At 37.7% G+C, this 19,667-nt stretch overlaps 1 protein-coding gene across 1 annotated transcript in view; it reads left to right on the top strand.

The window, feature by feature from the left end:
• The first annotated feature begins 17,637 nt into the window (after positions 1 to 17,637).
• LDLRAD3 (low density lipoprotein receptor class A domain containing 3) overlaps positions 17,638 to 19,667 on the top strand; it is a 98,032-nt gene continuing 96,002 nt past the window's right edge. Inside the window, exon 1 of the mRNA XM_015821086.2 lies at positions 17,638 to 17,794. Within this exon, the coding sequence (XP_015676572.1) occupies positions 17,638 to 17,794 (157 nt within the window). The remainder of the gene's footprint in view (positions 17,795 to 19,667) is intronic.

The following is a 19,667-nucleotide window of genomic DNA, read 5'->3' as shown; positions in this document are numbered from 1 at the left end:
GTAATTTTGAAAATGCAAATTTATTCTTATAAAAAATTGTGATTGAAAGACTGTGATTATGTGGCATCTCAGAAAGCTTTTAGTTGAGGCATTTAGTAGTAGGCAAAATTTACAATCTATCAGAAATCAGTATTACTTGAATAACAAACTGATTTGTGCAATCTACTGTACAATTATGTATCCACTGAAATTGATGACCACTCTGGGGCTTGAAGATACATAATAAGTTTGTAACATTATGTAATCAAAGCAAGGGCCATGGTTCAGATTTTATTGAAATACAATGTAATAAATAAGATGCATTATTTTAAACAGCTTGTATTGCATTTTCAACTAGTTACTACTGATAAAACTACATTTACCTAGTTCATTGTAGATGCTTTTAAAACAAGGAATTACAGTTATGAATAGAATATTAATGATCTTATACTACAAAAGCCTTTTTGAGCACCTGTGGGAATAGTTGAGTGCCTTTTGGAATTCAGTTTGTAATTGTAGAATCTTAATGGCTCATTCTCTAGTTAGGAACTTTGCAATGTATCCTTCATTTATCATGAGAACAACTCTTAAAAATGTCACATGTCTATGTTTTTATTTGAACCATTTGTCAGCTATGGAAAAAATGTTCTTACGCATTGTGCTAGCTTTGCAATCTTTCTACATTTGCTTTTTGTGTTTTTATGCCTTGAAGTTTGAGGCTTGCAAAAAACATTGCAAGCACATAGTTTAATCAGTTCTACGATTTCATTTGCAACTACAAATCGGAGGATCACAATATGTTTATTTTATTTCTCAGAACCACTGAGCAAGCTCTATTTACACAATATTTGTGTATAGATTTCTCACATTCAGGTATAGAAGTGGGACCATACTGTCTCTTCCCCAGCATGAGCCAGCTCATCTGCAAAGAGTCCTATTGAAAGATCAAGTCAGCATCAAAAAAACATATTAAAGTCATGTTCTGAGGGTTTAAACGTTCACAAGTAGGTCCAGGTTCAAAGGGATAAAGTTTCAGAAGATTAGAATTGTAATATTTTGTTCATGAAGAATCCAGGTAGAATCAGTTGTTCCCAGAAGATATGGGCTAGTGAATAGTTGCCCTGATAGAAGATAGTTGACAGGCAGGAACTCATTAGAGATGAAGACCTTGAGAGGCAAGGGGGCACATCAAGTGTCACTCTTCTGCCCCTTGAAGTGCATAGTGCAGTGGTGGCGAACCTATGGCACAGGTGCCAGAGGCGGCACTCAGAGCCCTCTCTGTGGGCACGCGCACCATCGCCCCAGTTCTAGGCCTTCAGCTGGGTTTTATAAAACCCTTTCGCTTTAGGCCTCTGCCGCCGTGTACAAAAAAAAAAGTTCAATCAATCAGTCAATTTCAACTTCTCACGGGAAAAAAAAAGATCTTGCAAAGTTGGAATTGATTGATTGAACATTTTAGTCCCACTCAATCTGCCATTACCACCACAGCCATGCCCACCCAATGGGCCACACCCACCCAATGGGCCACACCCACCTGGCACCCGACGATGCATAAGTGGGTTTTGGGTTGCAGTTTGAGCACTTGGTCTCTAAAAGGTTCGCCATCACTGGCATAGTGCATCTTGGGGCAGAATGGCTGCCAGGGACTGGGATCCATGTCACTTAACTGCGTATTCATCTGCTCATTTGTTGATTACACACCAATTCCTGAAGATTCCATCTGTTTTATCTGTTATCTGAAACAGGCTTTCCAGCATCAGATTCCTTTGAATCTAATTTGGATGTGACAGTGGTGACTGATTGGCTTACATGAAGATCCAGCAAAGATATAATTTTCAACTTAGTCAACCATCATCATGAAACTAACATTAGTGCATGACAACAGGATTAGTCCTGAAGAACAGTCCAGTCAGCCTAGCTTAAAAGTAGACTTAATATTAATTAAGTCTGATAAGTAGTCTTAATACTTGTTAGATCCAGTATAGTTTATACTAGGTTATTTGGGCTTCATTTAATAGAATATAACCATCTCTGAGTCCTTGTTGACAATAGAGTGCTAGGTATTGGGATTGTTCAGTGCTTCTGATTAGAAAGTGAAAAAGTGTTTTGGAACATGGATGAGTGAATATGGTAGCAAGTCTTGGCAACTCACAGGGATAATGTCACTTAGTTTATTATTGAAACATCTGCAAGAAAATAATGAAGGTGAGAGAACATCAAAATCCAGTAATCTTGGCGATTCCTTAAATCAATGGCTCTTTTCTCAGGACTGAATTTCAGCTGCCTAGCATGGATGTATATGATCTTCAGAAAAGATGCAGCTGTTTAAGGAACTGTTGCTATATAGTATGTTATAGTATAGTATGAGTGTCCCATCTGTTTTGAACTTTTTCCCTTTTGAACCCAAAATATTCAATAAACTCTGACATTTATTACTTAAATTCTTTGGAGCTATATACATTACTGCTGCATTTCCAGGCCAATTCAAGGCACTAAGAGTTAACTTTTAAAACATTAAATTTCTATTTTCTTTAGCTTTCACCTGAAAGTATATTTTAAATTATATATGTCATTTTGGGTAAGCATTGGATTTAACTTGTTTAAACTTGCTCAAAATATATGTAAATCTGATTTATTGTTTTTAGGAATATTGCATTGGTATGGGAATATATGTTTCATATGCAAGCTTCCTTAGGAAGTCTGCATTCTTAAAACATATAAACACTGTATTAAATACTTTAATAAAACCCTTAAAGTTCAACAGACCCACCATGTCATAACACTAAGTAATTAATGCCAGCAGAAAACGTTCTGGACAGTTCCACTAAAGGAGATGGCTCCTATATAAAATTAATTTGTAACATGTGAGCAACTTTGCTGAATGTTTTGTAAATGTGCAATTAATTTGATACTAAGGGGTCTATCATCTCTCTTTGGAGCAGAGTATAGTGTGGGCAATAGTCCCTAGGAAAAGGATCATGAGTGTTGCAACAATGTGCAAAATAAGTATTATCATCATCTTGTCTACTAAATAAGCTTGATTTCCCCAATCTGCCTGTGTTCAGATTTAATTTCAGTAGTATCTTCTATCTTCAAAGAACTGACTAGGCTCTTCTTTCATAAATATTCAACTGTCTGTTTTTATACACGGTGAACACTAATTTTAATATTTTAGAATTATTTGTAAAAGTGTAGGTTTTTTATTGGACTTGTTTAGTTTTAATGACCCAGAATATGTTTTAAGAAAAGGAAACAGTTCACTGATTCCTTCTGTATGTCAGAAATCAGCTTCCTTCTTTAAAAAAAATATTTTAAAAGTTCTTTTCAGTCATGTCACTTTTTTTCAAATAAAATGCCCCTGATTATTTGCAACAACTTGGTTATATGTTCCATTCATTTCCTATGAAAAGTCATTAAAGTAGAACATAAAGACAAGAAATTCTCATGGTAATTGATATATGGTAAAATTCTACATAGATATCCCAAAAATATACTGTACAAAGTAAACTGGACCCAACTAGATATGCTTTTTAAGGTGATTATTTAATACTCAATATATAAAAAGAATGAAGAGCACTAGCATGCAAATAAAACACTCTTGAATTTATCAATAAATTAGTAATGCAACTTGAATATTTTTAAAATATTTTTTAATTTCCACTGAGCTGTTAAAGGGTTCATTTTGTGATGGCAGTTTGTGATAATAAGGTAGGATTTGAGGATTTGCAGTTGGCTGCAAGGGGAAAAGTTCCTTATCTCTGAAATGTTTCCAAATTTAGAATACGATAGTACTCAGCTTTAAATAGCAACTATTCACAAATATGACATTTTTTGTTAATAAAAAAAATCATTTTCGGACCAAAGTGCATTTAGGACAACAAGTCTTGAGGGTGAAACTGATTTAGGTCTTGTCAGTTTCCGGCAGTTGTAGCCAGCTGGAGGCTTCTAATGGAGTAATTAAATCACAGAACTGAGCTTGTTAACTTACAGTCAGCATTTTTTAGGAAAACGCTGTGCCATAGACAAAAGCAGCTCAGAAAGAGATAGCTTGTTTAAGCAAACTCTGTGTCCTTTGGGGAGGGGCGGAGGAAATAAAGGGTTTGGCACAGGACATTGCATGAAAAAACTTTATCTGAATGAGACAGTAGCAACCAGCAATCTTTGCAGCATCTCTCTTTCTGTATTTGGTTGGTGACCATTTTGATGGAATCAATTGCAGTCACTAAATAAGCACTTTCTATAAGGTATGTTTTTGTACTGTAAACCCCCCCCCCCCACGAATGGTTCTCGTATGTTTGACTGGTTTAATTCCATTTTCCTTAAAAACAAAAGGCGTAATTATGTATTCCTATGCAGCTCAGTTCATACTCTCCTAAAAGGTGTAATGACTATTCTCTTGTAAAATGTTTCAAGGTTTCCAAGATAAACGTTACTTCAACCATAAGCACTGAGGCTGTCCTAACAAAATAAATATTAATATAATCATGATATAGAAACCCCCTCACATTATAGCTGGATTTCTCATGAGTAAAGTACTCTACCCACTTGCCCAGCCTTGGACTGACCCTGTTGCTGGTCAATTTGATACACCTCCGTGAGCCTGCTTTTGTGTTGTTGTTATGTTTTTAATCATTATTTTCTTATTTCTAGTTTAATGTTCTGCCGTTTCTCTTAGGCATTTCTGTTGCACTTTCCTGCATTTTACCCTTCTCTTAGGTTGAAATACCTCTTTACTCCTTTTCAGATATTTCAATCTAGAGATCTGTAAAACTTTTGTTCTCCTGTGCCCTTTGTGGTTGGTAGCCCAGACACCCAGCAGTTGAATTACATAGGAGTTGTGATCAGTGGCCATATGTTTCTGAGTAAAGCTTCACATCCCAGGCATATCCTGTTTCTGCTTGAGGCTAACATAATTCTGTCCAATTTGCTTCCAGGTTCCATTGCCATTTACTTTTACACAGATTTTATAAAAATATGCAGGCTGGGCTATATTTTGTCCGGATAAAAGCTTTTTATCATGTAGTCAGTATCTCTTTTCATTCTTCAGTAATCCTTTCTGTTCCTTTGCATGATTAGAACATTCTGATGTTTTGGTTCTCCTTTTTCTTCTAAAATGCTGGCAGCTGCCTAGCTGCACTAGTGGAACTTCTCATCCAGTATGATATTATTTATAGACTACAATGGCATTGAAATACAGTCATGTACCCATTACAGAAATCATTGGAGCCAATAAATAGAATAAAATATATTGAAGATATACATTTAAAATCTACCAAGATTCTTGGGAATGTAGGAAAGTTACTTTGCCAATACTATCTTTAATTTTTATTAGTGTTTTTATTTTATTCATTTTATTTTCCAACATTAGGATACTTTTGACTTGAATGTACTTCCAATCAAGGTTCAGAAAAACTTTTTATAGATCATCTTGCTCATTGTCACAAATGTCTTAAGACATGATAGGATATAAGATAAATGTCATTTTGTCTAGTACTTGTGACAGATATTTCCCATGTTTTTCTTTTAGTATTATTTTTTCCATATATGATATATTTTATAGTAATTACTATAAAAAGAATGGTGGAACTCTTTGTTTCATAGATTCTGTTCAATATAGAAAAGTAATGATTTTCTTATGTATGATCAGTGCTAATCATAACCACTACTATTATGTGCTTACATTAATCACAAGCATTTCCAAGGCATGATCCTATGTGGCAAATGGGAGGGGGCTATAATTTGGATATATCATTATCGGTACAGGTTTAATAAAATGTGCTGTTTATATGAATTTTGAATTATTTATAATGTAAGTTCCCCTTTGGGAATTAATCAGGATTCAGTTTCTCTTGTCTGGAGGTCATAATTGAAGGAGTTATCTCAGTTCAGTTTGTACGTTTTTTCTCTGTGACTATAGCAGGTGAATATCAGTATTCTCCTGCATGGAGCAAAAAAAAAAAATCTGACTGTCATTTTCCTGACAATCAGCATAATTTTTAATAAAAGTTATATGTATTGTTAATTAATGTACGTCTCGATGTGTACATCAACATTCCGCAAATGTATATAGCACAGCTTTGTTTCCTAAGCTGAGTTTTCTGGTCCAGATCACAGCTGATGAATAAGTAGGATAAATTGCTTCTCCTATTGCTCCTTTCTCTGAAAAAAATGATTCCCAATGGCCAAGTTTTCCACCTCCCAATCCTTCTGAGTATAATTTAAAATGTATGCAGGTTAATTTGGATATCAGGATGCAATAAATATGGACATGTTTATAAAAGGCATAGGCAACTGCCAACCAACTGGAGTTTCCTTTTTCCAGTCAGAATCCAATACAGAGAACCATCAACCGGGCAGTGCTTATTTGTTGGCCTGTAACCGAATGCCTCTCTCCCAAGATTCTTCCCTTCTGTTCTTAATTAACACAGAAGAGAATATATTATGAGAATTTATTCATGTTTCTGGGCTTGCCATAGGGACAAACCTCTCTAATCTGCAGACTTTCTCATACTGAAATCCTGACAGTTCTCCAGCATGACTATAACCCAGCAATTAAGAAGAAACCAATAATCCCTCCAGTGAGAGTACAGATTGTCCTTTTTGAGAATAACAAGTCTTTTTTGAAGTGTCTTTCATTATAAATATTTCTAAATATCCCAGCACTAGAATATGGATAAAATGACACTTCTTGGAATTGTAAACCCAGTTATAATGTTGTATGATCAACAGGAGGCTGTCATTCCTTCAAAGTACAGTAAGTCTCATTGAGAAACAGGCACGGCATGAGCACAATTTACTAAAGTGAGATAGAATAATAAGACAATTAAAAGCTTGTCTAAAGCTTGTCCAAGTTTCTCTTTGCCTCATCTTATACTAAACAAACACTGACTCATGGTTTTCTTCTGGGTGCAATTCAAGGTGCCGTTTATTACCTTTAAAGCTTTATTACCTTTATGTGGCAAAGGGTGAGATTTTCTGCAGGACTATGTATCCCTAAGGACATCTACCTATCCTACCAGATCAGATAGAATAGGCATGCTCATCATCCCTCCCTTAAACAATGCCATTTTACGGGATCTAAGAGGCATGCCTTTTCTGTGACAATTCCTGCCCTATGGAACACCCTTCCCCTTAATGTCTGGCCGGTCTCTACTCTCCTAGCATTCCCAAAAAGCAGTTCAGACCTGGCTCTCCTCCCCCCTGCCCCAGCAATGGGATAGGGCCAGATGGGTAAAAAGATGTTACATGAAACTGTATTGTTGTTGTTAGTTGCAAAGTCGTGTCCGACCCATCGCAACCTCATGGACAACATTTCTCCAGGCCTTTCTGTCCTCTACCATCTTCTGGAGTCCACTTAAGCTCACACCTACTGCTTCAGGGACTCCATCCAACCACCTCATTCTCTGCCGTCCCCTTCTTCTATTGCCCTCAATCTTTCCCAGCATTAGGCTCTTCTCCAGTGAGTCCTTCCTTCTCATCAGACACTTAATTTTATGTCAGATTTTTTAATGCTTATGGTTTTAATAGACACATGTATTACATTGTTTTATTATCAATATTGTTTTAATTATTGTTTGGGAGTTTGATACAAGATGGATGGCTATATAAATATTTAGATAAATAAAATAAATAGAACCAAGGTAGGATTATTTTGAGTTCCTTTCTCACATGCTGTTTCTCAGTACTCTCATGCTTTCTGCAAGCCCCCCATTAACTTTTCTGTTCCATCCCCATTCCTTTAGAGGGGCTCATAGTACAAATACTGCAACTGCACTGTTATTAGGAAACCCCTCTTCCCTGAATACTTAGAACCTTTGTACAGTTTCTTATATAATTCTTAATGTCAGTCTCATGTACTATTAGAACAGAGTTGTTATTTTCAAGAAACCACATGGAGCCAATCTTTTGATTTAGTAAAGAAATCAACTTTCTCTGCTTCTCCAAACATGTTGGCTTTTATTTGTTTGGTACCATGCACATGTTCCACCCAAACTTTGTTTTTCAGATGGCACATGTTGTCTATTTTCTCTTAGCTATTAAAGAAGCCCCATGAGCTTTCTCTGCATATTTATTTTTATATCTTCTGAGCAGAACTAACAGCTGTTGTGGAGGCAGCATAAAATTTAAGGCTATGGATTTTACCAGGACTATCCAGTTGTAAACTCTAATCATGTCATGTTTGGTGGGATTAATCACAGTACATTTTGTGATAAACAATTCCTGTATCTGTCTCGCTGATTTTATAAATACAGACTGATAGCACAGTGGAGGACATACTTGCTTCCATTCATAATCTTGATTTGCTATTCAGCATTTGTACCAGTTCCTGGAACAAAGTTTGTAATATTTTATCCATTTCCTAGCAATAATGAAACAGTCATTTACCAGTGAATTAAAACAACTGAAAGAAATATGGCATAATCCAGAGGAAGTTATCAAGTCAAATTTTGTTAAGTTTTCTAAGTACATAGCTGGTAATTTACTGAGATAGTTCTGTCAGAAAAGATCAACACCAATCCTATCCTAGAATGAGAGAGAATAAATCAGAGTCATTAAGAGTTGGGCAGAATACAAGTTTAGTAAATTATTATTATTTATACAACAAGATGAAATCACAGTTCTTTAGTTGGTGTTGGCCTTCATTGAATCAAATTCTTCCCAAAAATCTAGGATGTCATAATGTATTGGGATAACATATGTTCAGATCCAAGCAGTGTGGCTTTTTGTAATTTGAAACATGGAAATGTTATCAATGTGCAAATTTTCTTAACTGTTGTCCAATGTGTTTTGATATTATTGCTGTATTATTATTATTATTATTATTATACAATTATGTGCAGTTAACCAGATGTTTAAACTGGATTTGGCATTTGTATGCACCTATCAAGTCCTTCCCAATGAGTTGGATTAGACAAATGTTGTTTAATAATATTAAAGGTATTATTGCAAGATGAAAGCTGTTCCAAGAAAAGATGCCTTTTACAATTGATGATGATTTTGTCAATGTCAATGGTGTTCAAGGGCTAGAGAAGTTTTGAATTGCACCCAAGGTACCTATTACTATTGGTACTATTTTTGCTTTCTTTTACAGTCATTCTATTTTTATTTGCAGGTCTTTGTATTTTATGATTTTCTCCAGTTCTTTTTCTTCTACTTTGCTGTTTGCAGGTACTGCTATATCCACTATCCCAGTGATGGCGAACCTTTTAGAGACCGAGTGCCCAAACTTCAACCCAAAACCCACTTATGTATCGCTGGATGCCTGATGGGTGTGGCTGCTGGGTGGGTGTGGCCTTCTGGGTGGGCATGGCTCAGTGGTCATGGCAGATGGGTGGCATGGCCAGCTCGATGTTACTCCTGGGGAGGGACACCTGTGGGGGCTGGGTAGGGTTGGGGGAGATCCAGGGGGTCTCTGGTGGGTGGGATGGTGGGCAGGAGGCTGATCCTGCGGGGTGAGGCGAGGCAGGGTGGGATGCCATTGTCGCAGGGTGAGGCAGGGGCCTGGCACCATCGGCCCCCGGACACAGAGGCCAGCAAGCGCATGGGTGCTGGGATAATAATAATAATTTTTATTTTGCGGTCACAGACCAAAATGCAAGAGCAACAAAAGAAAACACAAGAAAAATACAGTCACAAACAATTAAGCACCAGAAGCCTTGGCTAAAGGGAATTACAACGTTCTCCTCTAATAGTTACAGCTCTTAAAAGAAATTTAGAAACCTGAGAAGTAATATAGGAGGAGCCATCCCCTAAACAATATAAAACCAAATTACTAACATTAGAACCAGAGGGATCAATTCCAAGGAGAGACAATAATTTAATTCTGCCTGTGTTATACATAGGGCAGTATGATAAGACATGCTCCACAGTTTCAACTTCGGCCCTATCACAGGGGCATAGTCGCTCACTAAACAGGAGCCTCTTAAATCGCCCATCGAGTAGTGCTGAGGACAAGACATTGAAACGGGCCAGGGAAAAGACTCTTCTATACTTGGGGATGGTTAGAGTATAGAAATATGAAGCCATCCTCAATCCATAATTATTAGAATGGCTGAAGATCAAAGGGGAGCAGGTTTTGTTGGCTCTGGCTCTTAAATATTGCAAATCTATGTCCACAAGCCATTGGACTACCCTAAACTGGGCGTCCTTGAGACCATAATCTCCCAGAGCATGCCCCGTAAAACCTAGCAAGTGGAGTTTCTTCGTCAGCTCCCTCTCCCAACGAGAGGTATGAGAGTCAGCAAACACCAGGGAGAGGTAGCTACCAGGGACTGCCGAAAAGAGCACCCGAAACCATCATTTGAAGATGTTAATCCACGCCATGCATTCGACTGAATGAATGCCCAGTTCCAGATAGATCGAAGCAAATCCAACACAGGGAGGAAGACCCAGAAGTTTCCTAAGAAAAACAGCCTGGGTTCTTTCAATACAATCCTTGAAGCCTCATATCCATATGGGAAGGGTGCTGGGATGCATCTGGCCACATGGGACCTCGGTGAGTTAGCAGGCGGCTGGTTGAAGAGGACGGTTGCCATCTCCGGGGCATGGTGCGCGTGCCCACAGAGAGGGCTCTGAGTGCCGCCTCTGGCACACGTGCCATAGGTTTGCCACTACTGCGCTATCCAGACTTTTTTGTCTTATCAACAAATGCTAAATCTGTGATGTTAGCTGGTGTTAGTTTTTGCATATATGTCTGCTTACTTTTTATGATGACTTCTCAGAGTTGTTCATTCATTTATTATTGTTATACAGTGGCATATACTCTGAAAATCCAGTCAGTTTATGTAAAATGACTATTTTTGTTAATGCAACTATGTTTTCTTAATGTTAATGAATTAAAAACTAGAAAGATTATTTTGAAAAAAAAAACAGAGTCTCTAGCTTATACCTTCCTTATTTCTATGAATAAAGAAATGCTTCTTTGTTCATTCAGTCTTACAGGTTGGGCCATGTTGTGACAAAACGAAATTGGAAGCAATGTATGAGTAACCTTGGACTCACACATAATGTGTGGATGGGGGGATATTACAAATTACAGTTTATATGTCATTGTGAAGCCCAAACAACCAAAATATTGTATGACTTAGTGTTATAGAACAAAGGTATAGAATTAAAACATTAATTTGCACAAAAAAGAGACTATTTGTAACTCAGGGTTGAATTATGGGGTCCTAGGTGCTCTCTGAGCTTGGTGGTGTTCTTGCAGACATTTCATTAACAAACTAGGTAACAGACTATAGGTGTTACAGTTCTTACAGTTCTTACTTATCTTGGAAGAAAAATCAGGGTGAGACAACATTTTTCAGTAACGGAATCACTTTGATATGACCCACAGTTTCTGGAAAGAGGTTTTAGGGAACCATTATTACTTTTCTGGAAAAATACATTGATCTCTGGAATGATTTTAGTTTGTTGCTAAAAAGAATGAAACCATTTTTAATCAGAAAGACATGGTGTGAGCTGTTGCAGATAGGTGTACTCAGTGATTTAGCTCTTCAGCTATGTATCTTCTACTAAAAATGAACTCTGTAGTTTGAGCATAGTCCTTCCCCATGAATGGAGTGTTTTAATTTAAGCAAATATACTTCTCTTCAAAGCCGATAGTATCAAATGTATTTAAAGTGACAGAACTGCAGATTGAAGTGGGTTGTTACATAGTTATGTAGAAAATACCATAAACAAAACCTTGTAGTTAAAGTAATAGTTAAAGCACTAAATGGATTAAAAGAAAATGGTTTTAAAATGGAAGAAATACCAATAAGTACTACTCTGTTAGCTAAAAATTCCAAGGAACTGCAAGCTCTAATAATAAAGTTAATTTTCTGTATTGACAAGAAAATTACATGAACAAAGGAGATTATATTTCTTTACACAGAAGGATAGCCATGTTAATCTTTTGCAGCATAAACAAGAGATTTTTTGGCATTTTAACAATAGATACATTGGCATAAACTTTCTATAATTCAAGAAATGTATTCATTGATAAATTAATTAGTTTTTGGGATGACATAGGATTGTTCTTTCTGTTCTGTAGTAACATGGAGTTAATTTTATCTCATTCTTCATCTGAATAATTTAATCTTAAAATGTTCATTTTGGTGTCCTTTGTTGTGGCTATTAAAGCAAAGATTTGTAGAAATTAATATGGGTTTTTTTATTAGTTTTGGATTACAGGCTTTAAAGCATTCCATAGTTATGCTAGGATGAAAGTGGAACCATCCCTCTGTTCTCCAAACAAATTGAATTATATTGATTTTTGTTGACTAGCTTTTGTAATGATCTCTTCTTAGATTTGGGTATAATAAAAAAAATCAGTGTAAATGGTGGCAGACAGAAGGATTAGAATTAGTCAAAGGGATTAACGAGTCCTCTGGGGATCTTCAGTAGCTATTCTTTTGTTGGCAACAGATGTCCTTAGATTATGCTTATAAGGGCTGAAGCTGGCAGGTGGACTAAATACTGTTTAGGACACTTTTAATATTGAGCAATTGCCTGCTATTTTCCAGATTGAGAAAAGAATGGCCAAAAGTCATTATTTATTAGATTTGTATCCCTCCTTTATTACTTTATAAACAACTCAAGGCAACAAAAATTCCTGATACTCCTTCCTCTTCCTATTTTCCCCCACAACAACAATTGTAAGGTGAGTTGAGCTGAGAAAGAATGACTGGTCCAAAGTCATCCAGCTGGCTTTCAAATCTAAGGTGAGACTAGAACTCACAGCCTCCTGGTTTCTAAGCTACCACCTTAGCCACTAGGCCAATTGATTTGAAAGAGCAGGGAAAAATGTGATGGGATTTAAACTAGACAGTTGGCAGATATGTAGGATTTGAATCTTGTGTTTGGTGATCTTCCTTCTTGTTTTTAATAATACAGATTCTCTTTCAGGAATAAGGGAGTAAACTTTCACAGGTGTGTGCTGCTCACCATGACGATGCCAAAATCTTGAAACTCTACATATCATGATTCAAAGTCCACCCTTTGTACATGCATTATGATTGTCAGAGTATGGGAAGGGAAAGAATTTTTCCAGACACTCAGGCAGTCTTCTTTTACAACATAAAATGACTTTTATGGTTTCAATGGAAATAAAATAAATAACCTGTGCTTATATAAAGTAGTCCTAGCTTAGTAATGTAATATACAATCATATACAAGACCTCCTTGCAGGTCTTCAACTGTTTCAGCCTTTCCTTTATTTCTATGTTGTTGTTAAATTTAATCACTGGTTAGGTTAACCCCTTCCAAAGGCTGTTTTGCTTTATTTTCACTTTCATGTTTCTAACTTAGAGAGAGAGGAAAATAATCTGTTTTTCTGAATGTCCTGAAAAGTAAACATCTTTGTCACACTTTGCTCTGCTATTTTGCTGTTTTTCCCCCCAATGTAACTTCATTTCACTAGTTAGTCCGCTGCACAGATTTTCCTGTCCAATTCTGCTTGCTCTGCCAGTAACCATATTCCTTTCCTCTGGAGATCCCCTCTCCGACTCTGTTGCCCTGCTTTCATCCTGTGACTTCAATCATCCCGATCCTTGATACTGTAAAGCACCTCCAGCACACAAGGACACACAAAGCACAAACAACCAAAATTGCTTTGCCTGATAGAGCCACCCCATATAAACATCTTTACTAGAAGGCAGATATGCTTGCTCACAGGTGTCTCAATTAACCCAAGAACCCAAGGCAGCCTTTTAGCTGTCTATTTAATGCTTTTCATGCTGTTGACAAATAGACAACATTCTATCCTTGAGGCAAACTACAAGCCAGTCTTAACTAGGGAGAACTGCACAGTGACTCTCCACAGAAGTACATAAGAGGTGCAGTTTGTGTCATGACATTGCAGTGTGTGTGTTATATCACCTCTCCATCTTTCTCAAGGATGCCTATGGCTTATTAGTTTGGGAAGGGTAAGGATTTACTGGCGGGCCTGGGTGAAGACTGATCTAAATTATTAGAGTGTGAACATTTATTTATTTATTTCACTAACTTCTATGCCGCCCTTCTCCCCACGGGACTCAGGGCGGCTCACAGCATGTTAAAAAACAACACAAAAAACATTTCCCCTATAAAACCAATTAAAAATCAAATATATTAATGGCTGTGTCATTATTAAAATCTTTAAAAATTTTCCCTATTTAAAATTCACCCTAGGTCAGTCCCGCTTGTTGAAANGGGGGGTAGTTCGTTCCAGAGGGTGGGGGCACCCACAGAGAAGGCCCTCCCCCTGGGGGTCGCCAGCCGACACTGCCTGGCCGACGGCACCCTGAGGAGGCCCGCTCTGTGGGAGCGTACCGGTCTGTGGGAGGGAATCTGTGGCAGAAGGCGGTCTCGTAAATATCCAGGTCCCGTAAATATATATGCAGTATATGTCTAATGAGTGTGTGTATTAAATATTCTATGATATGTCCTATCAAATATATCAATTGTGCGGAAGATATGTGAATGCAAATAGGATGTATGATATGCCTTTGTTACATATTTGATTCCTGGAGAAATTGAGCTGTTTGATTAAATCATATGTTTATTATATCAGCATATCAATTCCTTTGCAGGGACTCTGTGCAATGTGCTTAAGGTTATCCCAGTACACTCTAAGAACAGTCTTGGAAGTAGGTCAGGCTGAGTGATTATGTCTGGCACAGAGTCAATCAGTGGACCGATAAGAGATCTGTACTGTGCCAGTATCATAGTGACTTCTGCACAATATTTACAAGCTTCAGTAAATTCACTGAAATTTAATTCATCATATTGATGTGACTGAGACAAAGTTAACACTTGAGATAGTTGATGTTCAGTAATCTCTCTCTGATAGACAATTGATAGGTAATGTTTTGGGTCAATCACATATTTGAAATTTAGAGAGCTAATTATACCACAAATGTGTGGTAAAACACAATGATGTTTTTGGGCTGGCCATAATTCCATGCTATCAAAGGGTTGACCACAAAACACTTATTTATCTAAGGCAAAGTTGCCTGCCATTTCTATTATCCTGATAATGGTACTTTCTACCATTTTATCCCCCCCCCCCCGGTATGGTGACTACAAAGAGTCATTAGTCATTTATTTTCTACGAATCCTATGAGGATAAAATAGGACTCAGATGCATTTGTAAAGTAGATATGTGTAGCTTTTTGCAACCTGCCAGTTCTATGTATTTATGTTCAGTTAAATAAGCTTGCTGTATTTGGCAATCTGCGAATTATATTGATTTAATAAAGGTCTTTAAAAAATGCAGTCCAATGGGCAAGGTGCCCGTGGGAATTATTTTTCTTTGTCCTGGGAATGAACTTCTTTCAGCAGCAACCAAGATAAAAATAAACGTTAAGAAGTGTCAGATCTTAAAGAGAAGGTTTTTTTTNTTTTAAACCATTCTGGTTCAGAAAGTAAGATTTGTATATTGATATAAGAAATGCCTCTGAATTTCACCTTGAATTAATTTGGAAACTACGTATTATTATTTTGATTGAATTGCTTCATTAAACCAAGGTTCAGTTTTATTTGTTAAGTGTTGAACTCTAAGGAAAAGTGAATTAAAGGTCTATAGCTATGGCTATAGGGTGTGCCAAATGCGTCGAATACTCATTGGAGCTGACAGTTGTTACAAACTGAACAACTAAAATAGTTTGCATGTTATTCATTAGAACAGTGCATGCTTGCAAGCACATTGTTGTTGTTAGTTGCAAAGTCGTGTCCGACCCATCGCGACCCCATGGACAACGTTCCTCCAGGCCTTCCTGTCCTCAACCTGCAAGCACATAGTTGCAACTAAATAATTATTTCATTAAGAACAAATAGTGCTGCTCTTATGTAAAAACTGATTTGTAAGAATTTTTTAGTCTTGGGATAATAAAATGGCCATTAGTTTCCAGATATGATGTGCCTTTACTGCTTGTAGGTATTAGAGGAGGCTTGTCCACAGTTTTTATCAGAAACAGAATTCAATAATGGAGATGGAATAATTGTTCCCTTAAGACCAGAGGTTCTCACCATTTCAGTCTTGGGCTTCTTTCCATTTTCAAAAAGTTGAGGACCCTAAAGAACTTCGTTTTATGTGGATTACATCTATTCATACTTAAAGTATTAGAAATTAAAACTGAATTTTATATATATATTTGACTTTGTGGACTCTCTGAAAGAGTCTCAGGAATCCCAGGGGTGTATGTGTCCCCAGACCACACCTTGGAAACAACTGCTTTAGACTTCTTTTCCTGCATGTCCCAAATCTGTTTTGGAGAGTTAGCAAACTTCCTGAAACTGTTATGGAAGATGCTGGAAGAAGACATCTTATGTGGTATTGGATATAGCTTAAATGTATTTGTTACATTGCGTGCAAACTTTTTGAGAAACATCCTTTTAACATAAATAAGGTGATGATTGAACATGCTGTTTATGCTTTGACAATGAAACATGGGTTGTGTCCTTTCTTGCCAAGTCAAAGCTGATTTAACAAATATTTATGCCTTGATTAATTTCACTAGTCGCTAAAGGCTCCCTGCAATGGGCAATAAGTTATGCTGCAGTTTTGATGGTTGACATTTTAGTGATATTTCCAGGGTAACTTGAAGGGCTGTTTACCTCTGCTTACCTGTTCACTGATATACAACAAGATAAACATATTGCCTAAAAAGGGCTGTGGGTCAAATTTTATTTGGGAACAGTGATGCTTTATAGGAATTGTAGGAAACATTTTAGGGTAATTTTTATTTATTTTGGTTCTTTAAGAATATCAAATCTATATACGATTAAAACTCTTGTGTGTGAGGGTAAAGGTTCATTCTCCTAGCTTGTGGGTTGGTTTCTGAACATTTCATTACCAGGCTAGGTAACATCTTCAGCAAAGTTTGGGGGGATGTCAGTGTTCAGTTTATAAGGGCTGCAGCTGCAGCTGTGGGTGTGTCAAGTGAGGGTCTTGTGATGGATCAGGTGTGAGTCATTAGTGAGAGGCTTGTGATGGGTCTTGTGATAGAAAGGTTAGATCAGATCAGGATCATTGAGAAGTGAACAGCTGTGGGGGGGACAAGACCCATCATAAGACCCTCACCTGACACACCTGCACCTGAAGCCCTTATAAACAGAAGAACACTGACACTGACATCCCCTAAACTCTGCTGAAGATATTACCTAGCCTGGTAACGAAACATTTTGGAAACCAACCCACAAGCTCAGAGAACGAACCTTCACCCTCATCCTATACCCAAGCTACAGATATTCACCACTATTACAAACTCTTGTGTCTGTTTGATTGTGTGTAACCTTCAGTTGGCGAAATGGTGATTCATAGAACAACATTTTTTGAAGAAATATACCTCAAATGGGCTAACATATAGAATACATCCAAAATCTGTGACCCATTATTCCAGTCGGATTGAAATTTGGCAAAGTTGTGGCTGCTTCATTATTGCCATGCTGCCGTGCTGCTATGGTCAACTACAACCATGTGATCTTCATTTCCACTGTTCCCTGCCAGCCTCCCATAAGGAAAATAAATGGGGGCGGGGAGGGAGTGAGGGTGTTCAGGCAAGGCACAGCACGGGTGGGGCAGGAGTGACAAGGAAGGTGTAAGGAAGGTGCAGCACATATCTGGGAGGATTTTGAGGGACGGTGTGTGAGAGGTGCTGTAAGGTTGAAGGAGACTGAATGGGGGATATGGGAAAGATGGACATTGTTCAAAGAGACTGTATGAGAGGGGTCCTGCAGATCAGGGAGCTTACACAGTGGTGCAATGCAAGTTGGAGAGAATGCATATTGTTGCAAGGGGATGCACAAGGAGGGACAGGGAAGGTCCGGAAGGTTGTGCAGGAGTGTGCAAGTGGTAGGTAGGGAGATATCTCTGAAACAATGATCAAGAAATCACAGGCTGTCTAGTGATATACTGCATCCAGTTTTGGTTGCCACAGTGTAAAAAAAGATGTTGAGACCCTAGAAAGAGTGCAGAGAAGAGCAACAAAGATGATCAGGAGACTGGAGGCTAAAACATATAAGGAACGGTTGCTGGAATTGGGCATGTTTACTTTAATGAAAAGAAGGACTAGGGTGACATGATAGCAGTGTTTCAATATCTCAGGGGTTGCCACAAGGAAGAGGGAGTCAAGCTATTCTCCAAAGCATTTGAAGGCAGGACAAGAATCAATAGATGGAAACTAATCAAGGAGAGAAGCAACCTAGAACTAAGGAAAAATTTCCTGATAGAACAATTAAGAAGTTGTGAATGGAAGTTTTTAAGAAGAGATTGAGCAACTATTTGTCTGAAATGGTACAGGGCTTCCTACCTGAGCAGGGGGTTGGACTAGAAGACCTCCAAGGTTCCTTACAACTCTGTTATTCTATACTATTCTATTCTAATTAGTAGAATAGAATAGAGCTGGAAGGGACCTTGGAGGTCTTCTAGTCTAGACCCCTGCTCAAGCAGGAGAACCTATACCATCTCAGACAAGTGACTCTCTAGCCCAAGGGTCCTCAACTTTGGCGACTTTAAGACTTGTGGACTTCAACTCCCAGAATTGAAGTCCACAAGTCTTAAAGTCGCCAATGTTGAGGACCCCTGGTCTAGCCTCTTCTTAAAAACCTCCAGTGGTGGGGCACCCACAATTTCTGAAGATAAGCTGTTTCACTAGTTAATTGTCCTCACTGTTAGGAAGTTTCTCCTTAATTCCAGGTTGCTTCTCTCTGTGGTTAGTTTCTAACAATTGTTTCTTTGGGGAATAATTTGACCCCCTCTTTATGGCAGCCCCTCAAATATTGGAATACTACTTTCATGTCACCCCTATTTCTTCTTTTCTTTAGACTAGCCAAACCCAAGTCCCTGCAGCCGTTCTTCATATGTTTTAGTATCCAGGCCTTTGATCATCTTAGTTGCTGTTCTCTGAACTTTTTCCAAAGTCTCAACATCTTTTTTTGTAGTATAGTGACCAAAATTGGTTGCAGTATTCCAGATGTGGTCTTACTAAGTTTTTATAAAGCTATACTAATACTTTGCGTGATCTTGATTCTATGCCTCTATTTATACAACCCAGGATTTTATTAGCTTTTTTGGCTGCTGCTGCACACTGCTGGTTCATATTCAAGTGACTCCAAGGTCCCTCTCACATTTACTGTTTTTGAGCCAGGTCTCACCTAATCTGTACTTATACCTTTGATTTTTTTCTGCCTAAATGTAAAACTTTGCTCTTCTCCCCATTAAAATTCATTTTGTTGGATAAGGCCCATTGTTCAAGTTTGTTAAGATCTTTTTGGATCCTGAGCTTGTCTTCTGGGATGTTGGCTATTCCTGCCAGTTTAGTATCATCTGCAAATTCCCTCATATAAATCATTTATGAAGATATTGAAAAGTACTTGGCCTAAGACTGAGCCTTGTGGCACCCCACTGCTTACTTCTGTCCATGTGGATGTAGTACATTGAGGACTACTCATTGCGTACAGTTTGTCAGCCAGCTACAAATCCCTCTGGTGGGATGTTGACTATTCCACATTTTTCTAGCTTACCAAGAAGTAGGTTGTGGTCTACTTTGTCAAATGCCTTACTGAAATCTAAGTATACTATGTCCACAGCATTTCGCTGGTCTACTAGTTTAGTCACTTTATCAAAGAATGAAATGAGATTGGTTTGGTATGATCTGTTTTTAACAAATCCGTGCTGGCTACTAGTTATAACTTTGTTTGCTTCTAGTTCACAGATCTGTTTTTTA

This window comes from Protobothrops mucrosquamatus, unplaced genomic scaffold (assembly GCF_001527695.2).
Source record: "Protobothrops mucrosquamatus isolate PMUCROS unplaced genomic scaffold, P.Mucros_1.0 scaffold1247, whole genome shotgun sequence".
Classification (NCBI taxonomy): domain Eukaryota; kingdom Metazoa; phylum Chordata; class Lepidosauria; order Squamata; family Viperidae; genus Protobothrops; species Protobothrops mucrosquamatus.
Note: the sequence above shows the minus strand (reverse complement) of the source record. Positions and strands in the feature narration are given on the sequence as shown.